The sequence below is a fragment of the Oratosquilla oratoria genome, chromosome 25 (assembly GCF_046742065.1).
Source record: "Oratosquilla oratoria isolate Oo_2021 chromosome 25, ASM4674206v1, whole genome shotgun sequence".
Classification (NCBI taxonomy): domain Eukaryota; kingdom Metazoa; phylum Arthropoda; class Malacostraca; order Stomatopoda; family Squillidae; genus Oratosquilla; species Oratosquilla oratoria.
The window spans coordinates 50,223,764-50,235,399 of NC_134801.1; the positions used below are offsets into that span (position 1 = coordinate 50,223,764).

Consider the following 11,636-nt stretch of genomic DNA (forward strand, 5'->3'; position numbering starts at 1 on the left):
AAATGACTATGACATGTTATAACGTTCTGCATCTTCAGTTGGAATGTGTCTGTATCCGAGTGGTGAGTCTATATTCATCCGAAAGCTAACGCTTCTTGGAAAGGTTACACTTGAGTTACTCCATCCTGCCTGGTGCCGCTTTGTCGCCTTCCTCTCAATCTTTTAGACTTTTTTCGTGAGCGAAACTATTTGGAACATTTCATTCCTTCGCGACCCAGAATAAAGTAAAAAGAAACAAAACGGACAGTGATATACACCCTTTACTCTGGAAATAAAAAATAATGTGTACAGCTTTTCTTTAACAAAACTAAATCAACGACACTGCTTCTGACCCAGGGCAGTGGACAAGGTGCAGGGATGACCCGTCATCCATGAGGTGCTAAGATAAGAGGGAAGGTGGAGGGGTGTGGAGTGTATTCAGGGATGGAATAGGTGGGAATGATTTTATGCCTTTTCCTTTTTGGCTACCTCCCTTGTAAGGGGGAAAAGGCCTTGGTATATGTATGTATGTATGTAAATCAACAGAATTCATGGCACTGCATTTCCTTCAGAAAACTAGATTAATGAGATCCGTGGTGCTGATTCTTACTTACTAGTATCTAAAATCGTGGGTTCCTTGCGACCCATCAAAATTGATCTCGCGACCCAACTTTGGGTCGCGACCCATAGTTTGAGAACCACTGGTCTACGGTGATGGTTCGCAAACTATGCTACGCGAACCACTAGTGTAGTGCTACCCGAGGGCCTTAAGCGAGGACTGTCGGGATCATGATGTGCAAGTCTCATTCATTGGCGCAAGGAGATGATCTCCAATGTACTATGAACATCTATACCACGCATCGACCTACGGCAGAGCTCGCCTTACGAGTGGTTCGCGAGGACTGTCGGGATCATGATGTGTTATTCTCATTCACTGGCGCCCGGTCATGATCTCCATTGTATTGTGAGCAAATTCATACCACGCATCTACCAGGTGATGGTGAAGAAACAGGAGCATCCCTTGCATTAAATCTTAATGAATAAATTGTTGTATTCTTTGTTATTGGTTCATTTGTGTGTTCTGCTCATGAATAAGGATGTTCGCTGGCCGAAAGGGTTAGAGCGTCGCTACTTGCGGCGAAGGTCAAGGTGATGGCGGTTCGAACCCCGCCACCGGTGAGTTGGATCAAGGGCATGGTTTATTAAGTTCCACCTCACAAAGCCCTCTGTTAGGAGCACCGTCCTAGCACCCTGATAGGGGGAATTTGTGACATTAAATCAAATCATCATCATCAAAACTATAGAATAATTGAGAAATCAATTTCTGATCGAAATATGTTTCTTCTGGAAGCAGATGAGAGACAGCGGTATCAAAAATAAATAAATAAATAAAATAATAAATAAATAAATAAATAAATAAATTGGGAACCAATGTTCCAAGACAGGAGTGACCAACCTTTTGTGAGATATATTTTTTCTACAATTACCTTGATGCGATCTACCAGTCTAACACAGAAATAGTCTGTCTTTATAAATACTTGTATGTTGTTCAGACATGTCCATCATTATAGATATAAATATAACATAATCCCAGAAAAAGAGAAATGCAATAATACAAATACCATGAGTATTTGGATATGCTATAGCAGCTATTTGCATAACAACTTAGTAGTAAGCGCTGAAACTATCAGTTGTTTTAAAAAACGATTAGACAACTTTATGGATGGGGATGACAGGTGGTGATGGATACGGAGCTGCCTAGTGTAGGCCTTATGGTCTTTTGCAGTCTCCTTTATTTCTTATGTTCTTATGTTCTAACTTCTGAAGGGCGAATTGTGAACAAGTACAGTAGTGTGATCGACTGAAAAAAGACTTGTGATCGACCGGTCGATCACGATCGACTGCTTGGCCGGACCTACTCTAAGACATGGGTTCTATGCATCCGTGGATTGCTTTGGTAGGTGAGGCTCTAGCATTGTGGGTAATTCCGCTTGACTCCTACGGACGGAGTCAAGCTCGGAAGTTGACGTGAAAACACACAGATCTATTAACCTCCTCAAATACGACGCCGGTGTACGAGTTAGCGAAAAATAAACCAGATTAACTTAACCCCATTCGTCCTAAACAGGCTCAACCTTGCATCTTCTCATGGGGTAAAGGGTTTGTTTAGCCTTTAAATAGTTTGTTGTCATTTCTAACAGAGTATATATATATATATATATATATATATATATATATATATATATATATATATATATATATATATATATATGTATATATATACATTAGTATATTTTGGCGGTAAGTTTTCTTGTAGGCATGTCTTGTTAAATTAGACCAGTGCTAAGTCAGTTTCTACAATCTTCTTAGTTGTTTTCTACTTTCGTCTTATATGTTTCTTATATTCCGGGGGTAGATTAAACGCGAGTCTAAATATAAGAAACATAAAGACGAATGGAGAAAACAACTAAGAAGATTGTAGAAACTGACTTAGCATATATATATATATATTTATATATATAGATATATATATATATATATATATATATTAAAATTCAAAATAAAAAACTACATGACAAAAAGGACACAGCGTACTTCAACTCAAGAACTGGTGAATTGCGCCATCGAGATCGGAGACCGCCAACAAAGAATGTTCCTAACTGTTGGATGATATTCAGTGATCCCAGTATAAATTGTCACAACATCACTACCAACATACAGAATGGAAGAAGTGGGCACGGCCAAGAACATACAAACTCGAACACAGGATGTCTGGCTTCGTCATAGGCTCTCACAGGATGTGGGACTGACTAGGGGGGGGGGGAGAGGCGCCTTCAAGATTAGTTAGTCAGTGTTAAGCTGTTGTGATCCGCTCTAGGATCGTTGCTGAAGGGTCTTATCCCTGAAAGTGTCATCACAGGCGAAGTGTGAAACTTAGACAGAGAGAGAGTGAATCATCTAAACGCTAAGAATGGAAACTAGAGTTCTTGACGCGTGATTTCTTCTAGACGGATACCATCAACTTTGAGATCTAAATCCGAAAACCCAACTAACACAAATCTCTAGAAAATTCAGAGAAGTGGTTTACTACAGAGAGGAAATTCAGGTTCGTTGTGACGTCTTGTTGGTTAACGAAGAAGATCAGAGGCAGAGAGAGGATAATCAATTTCCTTGTCAGAGGAGTTGTTGAACAAATCCCAAACCAGACGCTACTGAGAGAGTGAGTAGCGACATTTCTCATTCATCGCAATCTTCCAATAACCGTATTCGCCTGAAAGACCTAGAGAGAAGAACAGAAGAACATCGACAATGTACAGAAATATGTTGTTGAACCTTCTGGCAGCCTTGCTACTGCCAATTTGTAAAGCCACGGCCGAGGGCACCCACGAAAACAACAGCATCATCGTCACCAGCGACCTGGATCTGTGTTCCGTCTCAGGCCGCGATTACAAATGTTCCTTCGTCGCATCGGACCAGGTAAAGCGACATGACGTCATAACGGTTCAGGTCAGTTTCCCAAACTCTGATAATTTCCAGTAGTGGCGACCCTCAACATAGTATCATTATGTTAACCATATTGCCTGATAGGCAGAAATAGGTTGAAAGAAAAATTACGATCACAAAACTGCTCCATAAAAAAAGTATTCTAGATAATCGATTGACGGTTTTCATTGAGCTATGAACGATCATCATTGAGCGATAATCGCAATGAGCAAGACGTACCTTTAGATATGTGGATCGTGCCTACTGTTGGGATCACTGTTCTGTAGTTCTTGATGAACAGAAATAAACGAAAATGAAAACAAACAGATGAATGAATTTAAAAAATCAGGCAAATAAGAGATGTTAGATAAAATACTTTTATATCATGATGCCGCTTGCTTATTTAATTCTGGCTAACGTCGGACGTTTTTGGACATCTTTGACGTCTATATTTGATCAACACTTTAGTATGATGACCCTTACGTAGGTGTCATAAGGCAAGAGTAGGTACACAAGCATCCCGGCGTCTTATATATATATATATATATATATATATTGATAATTATATATATATATATATATATATATATATATATATATATATATATATATATATATATATATATATATATATATATATATATTGATAAGTATTTAAGACAAATGATTTGGATGATGGAGAACATAAACAAAGGGGAGGGCGCGGAACCCTAAACACTCTAACGTTTCGTTCGCGTAGAACTTCTTCAGAGAGTGTGCGGAAAACTGTAATTGAAGTTTATGTACTAAACTTAGTTATCTTGTCGGATACTTGGGAAAGGTCGTTTTTCTGGCCTATTCTAGAATTAAAATGCTAGTATGTTTTGCCAAATTGCCAAATCCTCCTTGATGGTTCGATGAATTCTTAGATGAAATATATTCTGATTCTACAATTCTTCTAGTAAATTTATTAAAACCTTTATGCATGAAAAATTCGACCATTCACCAAACTGGAGAGGAGCCGAAGTACTGCATAAAGGTTTTGATAAATTCACTAGAAGAATTGTAGAATCAGCATATATTTCAACTAAGAATTCATCGAACCATCGAGGAGGATTTGTCAATTTGGCAAAACACACTAGTATCTTAATTCTAGAACAGGCCAGAAAAATTACCTTTCCCAAGTATCCGACAAGATAACTAAGTTTAGTACATAAACTTCAATTATAGTTTTCCGCACACTCTCTGAAGAAGTTCTACGCGGACGAAACGTTAGTGTTTAGGGTTCCGCGCACTCCCCTGTGTTTATGTTCTCCATCATACAAACCATATAAATATAAATATATATATATATATATATATTTTTTATATATATTTGTAGTTGTACATGAGTTACCCCGGATTCTGTGAACTGGTTTGATCACGTTTTCTGTGTTTGTTATAACTCGGAATACAAGAGAACGAGTAATACAGCGGTGACTTTATATTTCATAACGCGAGTAGTGCAATGCATCGTACATATGGCAGCCGATGCTGCGCGCGAGAATTTGACTCGTACTGAAGTGATTAAGCTAATTCTACGCGGCGCCAGTCGATTTTAGTCATCACGTAGGTAATCTCGATTAACTCTTTGCAATATTTATTCGAATTAATATGCCTATTCTGTCTGCCGCCAGATTTGATTATCCTACACGAGAACATAAGAATGAAGGAGGCTGCAAGAAACCATAAGGCCTACACTACGCAGTTCCATGTCCATTACTGCCTATCATCCCTATCCATAACGTTGTCTAACTTTAATTGTCTATCCCGGATAGCTCCACCACCTAAACAGAATCGCATGTTGTTAGCCAGAATAAAATATATTAAGAATGACAACTAGTCGAGGGGAGCTCTTAAAGGGATTATCACACTAGAATATCTTTCCACCAACGCCCAATTAATCGATCGACAAGACCGCCTACTTCAGATTTTTTTCCCGCCATAAAAAAAAAAAAAAAAAAAAAAAAAAAAAAAAAAAACCGAGAAAAGTAGGCAACGGTTCCAAGGGGGCTATCACACTGAGTTATTTTTCCTCCAACATCCTACTACCTCCAACTTCGCTTACAGAAACCTACACTTCTCTAAGAGCATTTCAACAGTATGTCTAACATTCGTCTAGGTCTACAACCTCTTAGTTCATCAATTAGCTTTATTATATATTTGATAATTTGATATTTGGAGATTCGAAAATTCAAATATTGTAACCAAAGTCGGTTTTTGTTCAAACGAGCTCTCAGAGGACGGCGCTGGAGAAGAACCCCGTGGAAATTGCCCAATGTGATAGCCCCTTCAGCTGATTGGATAGCGATGTTGCCATACAACTTAGTTTTGTTTTTTATTGTTATTGTTTTCGAGACACGATGAAACAAAACGTAGATAATGATTTAATAAGCTGGCTAATACAAACAATCAGGCCCTGTCGTCGCGAGCTTCGAACTCGGGTCACTCTAAGCGTGAATTCCAAACGTCACCACTCCACCACTCAGACTCACGCTAGGCCTGATTGTTTGAATTGCATTGATGTTACTAACGATTTGTTCTATAAAAGTTAGCTAATATTTGTCTAATTTTCTAATATTGTTATAGGTTAGATAGATTTTGCTGACGCAAACACGGGACTATGTTACTGCTTTATAGCGGGTACCCACATTTTACCCATAATGTATCAAAACTATGCAAATAGATTTACAGGGTTATTGTATTAATACAGTTATGTGGACAACAATCACCGTCATACATAGTAATAGATTGAATGTTCAACAACGAAGTATATGATTATATTGTACTCATCTACCATGGGGGGGGGGGGCGTTTAATGTCAGCAGTAGTTTATGTAAAGGAAGTGTGATCCCAAGACCAAGCGTCCTCGTTGGGCGCCTACCACAACGAAATCTAAGCAATGAGCCACGGGGTCGATGGGGTGGCCCTACAGGTTCAATATTATTGCGCAATATTCTATATTGTACAATGTTATTGACGGTGTAGGGGTGGTATTGAAGAGGTACATGTGTTTGGTCTGTGCATTTGATGTCTTCAATATATTGTGTCATTCTTCAATACCATCCCTAGACCGTCAATGAGATTGTACAATACGGAATATTGCGCAATGATATTGATTATGTAGGGCTCACTTTAGGGTAGAAATCCTCCACCAAATAAATGTATAGGCAAATAAGAGCAGTGATAATATAATCAGGAGGTATAGATTCCCACTCCCTAATATCTCTTTCCTAATTGCAGCCTGTTGTGGTGCCCTACAACCTGACCCTCGAACACAGAAAGCACCTCACACTCGAGAGTGCATCTTCCTTGACCATCTACCCAACGTGTATCTCCAAGATCAAGGTATGGACCTCGAGGAACGTGTCCCTTTCTGACGACGGCTACAACGAACTCCACAGTTCGGGATGCAAGACCTCTTTGGAAGCCTGGGTCACCCACTTCGATCTCATCCAGAGTGGCGTCGGACGGCTCACTCTTCGGGACGGATGCGAAGTCGATGTCCTCAACGCCACCGAAGGATTTCGATCTCTGGCTATTTCGAAGTCTAAAGTGAAGAAGCTGGCGCTCCATGTCCCGAAGTCAGGGGAATTTACGGTCCAACACTCAGTCATGGGAGATCTGGACGAAGTTAAGGTTCTCGGAAAAGTCACGATGCAGGACTTCACTGTCCAGAGGATCAAGTCGAAGGGGATCTTCGTGCACAGTGAGGAGATGGTTACTCTGGAGAACGGGACCATTTACGAAGTCCAGTCTGAGGGCGTGATCATCCGGAAAGGGACGCTGATGCTCCGACATGGCACTCTGAGGAACCTCGAACACAATGCCTTCGTCGTAAAGGGCAACCTCACCTTTGAGAACTGCCATCTGGAGAACGTCCTCCCCACGAGCATCCACCTCAGTAAGGACAACTCGAGCTTGACCCTCAGGAACGTGAGGCTCGGGTCCCACTTCATTACCAACCTCGAACTTCGGTGGGATGCAGAGATGAGTTCGATACATCCCATCAGGATGATCCTAGAGAAAGGTCACCATCATAAACACCCTGACAGTGGCAACCACTGGATCGGCGTGATTAGTGACATGACAAAGCTGACGGCCCATGTGGTTTCCTCGTCCTCCACGACCGAAGAAGGAGGACCCTACAAGATGGAGTGGTACTGGGTAGTGGGGGCAGCCGTGGCGTTCTTCCTGACAGGCATCGTCGTCGGTCTTCTCCTGCGTTGCTCTAACGGGAAGGGAAAGCCTTTGCTCCTTTCTCCCATCACCTTCTCGAACCTCCTGGCCAACGAAGCTCGCCAAGATGGTTCCTCGACCGAGAGCGACGCGCTCACCAGTTCGAGGGTTGACTACATCCGTCAGGAGAGTTCTCAGACCACCGCCTCATTCAACTTTGAAAGTTTTGGGTCGGTTCCTCGAGGGGCCTTCAGTGAGGTCACTCCCGCCAACCCGGGGGCTCTGGACTCCAACACCCAGGAGGTCATCAAGGAGTGCAACAACATCATTCGATGTGCCTCCCTGGAGGAGAACCACTACTCTGAGGAACCTTCTGCGAGCTGTGCGAAGGAGGAGGTCATCTACGAGGAGCTGGAGGTCTTGGAGAACTTGGATTCTTCCTACGTTGATATGAGACAGAACTTGAGGGAAGAGACTCATCTAGAAACTAACTAAACCAAGTTTAAATGACACGAACATACAGAGACAGAAACACGGATTCTTGTGTGTGTGTGTAATTCACCATGGTTTTCGATCACATGCTCGAATCGTGATCGACAGCTATTACCCTCCCGAATAAGAGCTCATATTCATATATTGCCCGGGGTATGGGTAATGGTGTGACCTTACACACGTACACACACATATACACAAGCACACACACACATACACACACACACGCACGTGCACACACACTTGTCAAATGGAGCGGGTGCGACCTGTGGTCTGATGCTTTACAGTCTGGACGGAACCGACCTCAGGACTGCCTAGTTAACAGGACAAGTCGGTATCACTGCACCTAGGAATCTGTGTGTGTATATATGTGTGTGTGCACGTGTGTATACATGTGTTGTATGTTTGTGTGTGTTTTACCGAGTAGGTAAATACTTTTCATCACTTTATGTTAGTAGAAAATATTCTAGTTAAAAGAGTGTATATATTTATTTGTTGTGAACACAAAATACCTGTGGAACTAGTGCGCACCTATCACAAGCTTAAACTTACATTTATATGATTACTATGGATGGTATGATATCCTATCTAGTTTAGGATGTTGATAAACCTTGATAAATGAGAACATAAGGGTTAATTTGTGACTGTGTGATTAGTGATATACGTCTCTAAATGTATGTAAATTCCAGGAGTCTATATTTCTTGATAAAAAGTACAAGTCTAGCCTTAATGGCTCATTGCAGGTCGAGTCTATCCCCTGTGAGGCGGGACAGGCTTTGTGTATCGCAATGGTTTGTGAGCTCATGTGTATATATGTACATATTACAAAGGTGATGTTTTCGTGAGGCGAATAGAATCCCCTGTCATGAGCCTAAGCGCAATCTGAGACGCAGGCGACGCAGGTGACACAGGCGACGCAGATGACACAGGCGACGCAGGTGACACAGGCGACGCAGGTGACACAGGCAACGCAGGTGACACAGGCGACGCAGGTGACACAGGCGACGCAGGTGACACAGGCGACACAGCACAGAGCAAAGGTAGACTTCCGGTTGCTGAATTGAAGTAAAGTTTGAACTACTCTATTTCTTGAAATGCGAGAGAGAAGTTCAAAATGTGCTTCAATTCAGCAACAGAAAGTCTGCCTTTGTTCTGTGCTGCGTCGGCTGCGTCTCAGCTTGCCCTTAGGCTTAGACAGAATAGAATATGTGAAGTACGTCCCCTTAGCCACAGTGACGTATCTTAAATGGAATGACATGGTTTGACGTCAGTCAGGATAAAATTAGCCAAGTGTCTCAGTTTTCTAGCAAAGTTCAGCGTCAGACACACTAACGCATCCTCTCGTCTTTACTAGATTGCCTTATCTTGTAATTGACGTCACATCCTACTTGTGCAAAGTGTTGATGGACTTTGCTTGTGCGCGGATTGTATAGCAACAGAATCTTTCGACATAGTGTTCCCTCGGTTCTGAACAAACGAAACCCCCTTTGCATAAAGACCTAACATGTTATTGTTATTACCGTCGTTATTGTGTTATCCATGGTGTCAGCAACGCCGGAGAAATGGCAGAAAACGTTCACCCTTCTCGGTCTCCAGTCAGAGATCCTCCACCCCTGCTATGTTGTGTTTATGCCCCTGTGATGCCTATCCTGACGCTCCAATTTGCATAATGGGGTTTAACACCTCGGAAAGGGAGTATGAGAGCTTCAACATCGTAGCGATCCAGACACTATCCACAGACTCAAGGACCTTACATCTGTAACACCTGTGAACAAGTGTACCTCTCCTTGGTTGATCCTTGGAGCCGCCAAAGAACACACAATCGATAATACTCACTTTCAACTTTCCATTCATCAAATCACTGAGCAACGTCTTCTTCGGCAGTGATGGTCTGCACGTGGATCAAAGTCTTTAACAAGGGTGACGCAAACAGAACCATCATATTGAGACAGCAAAGCAGGACTCACAGTAATAGATTTAAATTGGACAAATTTAGATTTAAGAAGGAAATAGGCAGGAACTGGTTTACTGATATGGTGATCAACGAATGGAATAGAATTAGTAACAATGTAGTTAGTGAGCACTGAAACTACCGGTTGTTTTAAGAAACGGTGAGACAGCTTTATGGCTGGGGATGATAGGTGATGATGGATATGGAGCTGCCTAGTGTAGGCCTTATGGTCTCTTGTAGTCTCATGTTCTTATGCAAGCAAGTGTTATCAGTGTTGGGAAGTTTGTCTGAAGGCGTGTGATTGTATGTGAGGAAGAGTGGGAGAGGACGCTTGTTGTATAACATGTGTTGATACGCCCTGAATACCGTGCAATGGACACAGAGCAATCTGCTTATCTTGTTAACTCGGGGGCGTGTCTATGACCGTATGCTCGGCGCGGTAGCCGGCAATTGTGTCTTATCTTAAATCCATCTGACGATGGACGATTTTATTCAGGGAAAGTGAAATCCCAATTACCTGTTTCACATTGTTTCGTACAAAATCCGTGCAAAACTTTTTGGGTTGTGTGGACATACCAAGTGTATTTCAGTAATTGTAATGAATACTTTTTATCTTATTCCGGTGTTTATCAAATGTACCTTGACATTAAACTGGATGCTTGGTAGCCCAATGGATACAGTGACAGCCCTGGTCAGGCGGGGAGGCGACACAACACCGGCCGCACCTGACAGGACTTTGCCCTAGCAGGGGTTTCTCACTTCCCACTGTGTGTGTGGGGGTGGTGAGTATTTATTAAATGTATCTTAACATCAAACTAAGCGTGTGATTTATGCATTTAATTAAGGCATACATTCCCGTACCGAAAAGTAGCGATTTTTATACCATGGCTATTCAAGACCGTTAACTTACATTTCCGTACTGAAAAGTAGCCATTTTTATATCATGGCTATTCAAGACTGTTAACTTACATTCCCGTACCGAAAAGTAGCCATTTTTATATCATGGCTATTCAAGAATGTTAACTTACATTCCCGTACCGGAAAGAAGCGATTTTTATATCATGGCTGGCGCCAAAGAGCCAACGGCAACGGACCATTTTCATTTTATATGTCGCCAGACTCCTTGGCATCCTCTCAGTGGAGATGTGGGTTGCCTCTTTGTTAAGACATTTCCTGTACATAATAAATATAAGTATTTTTTATGTATATTTCATTTAAGCCCATCTATTCCTATCGATCTGTAGACAGGGGAGGGGGTAATCTTATATATATTTATACTGCCTGCCGCCAGGTGATTTTATTCAATCAAGGCCAAAGTTCCCCACCGTTTAATAGTGAAAAGAAGAAAGACTATAGAAAGGAAAGACACAAAATTTAGATAACCCATAGAGCCTAGGTGGCAAATATATATATATATATATATATATAATATATATATACATATATATATATATATATACATTATATGTGTGTGTGTGATTCACCATGGGCTTGGATCACGTGTGTACGTATTGGGTATGTACAGTATGTATGC

At 41.5% G+C, this 11,636-nt stretch overlaps 1 protein-coding gene across 2 annotated transcripts; it reads left to right on the forward strand.

Moving 5' to 3' along the window:
* The first annotated feature begins 2,823 nt into the window (after positions 1-2,823).
* LOC143038944 (uncharacterized) lies at positions 2,824-8,606 on the forward strand. 2 transcript variants are annotated; one of them, XM_076208745.1, is made up of 2 exons: positions 2,824-3,486; positions 6,724-8,606. In XM_076208745.1, exons 1-2 carry the CDS (start codon positions 3,289-3,291, stop codon positions 8,152-8,154), a joined length of 1,629 nt encoding a protein of 542 aa, XP_076064860.1. In that variant the 5' UTR covers positions 2,824-3,288; the 3' UTR covers positions 8,155-8,606. The 2 variants fall into 2 exon arrangements, with proteins under 2 accessions (XP_076064860.1, XP_076064861.1); XM_076208746.1 differs by having other exon boundaries at positions 2,824-3,456.
* The last annotated feature ends 3,030 nt before the right edge of the window (positions 8,607-11,636 follow it).

What these genes read in the sequence shown, in the direction of transcription:
- LOC143038944 (XM_076208745.1), top strand. Translation starts at nt 3,289, where the DNA reads ATGTACAGAAATATGTTGTTGAACCTTCTGGCAGCCTTGCTACTGCCA. An exon ending in ATGACGTCATAACGGTTCAG is followed by an intron (nt 3,487 to 6,723) that starts GTCAGTTTCCCA and finishes TCCTAATTGCAG; the next exon opens with CCTGTTGTGGTGCCCTACAA.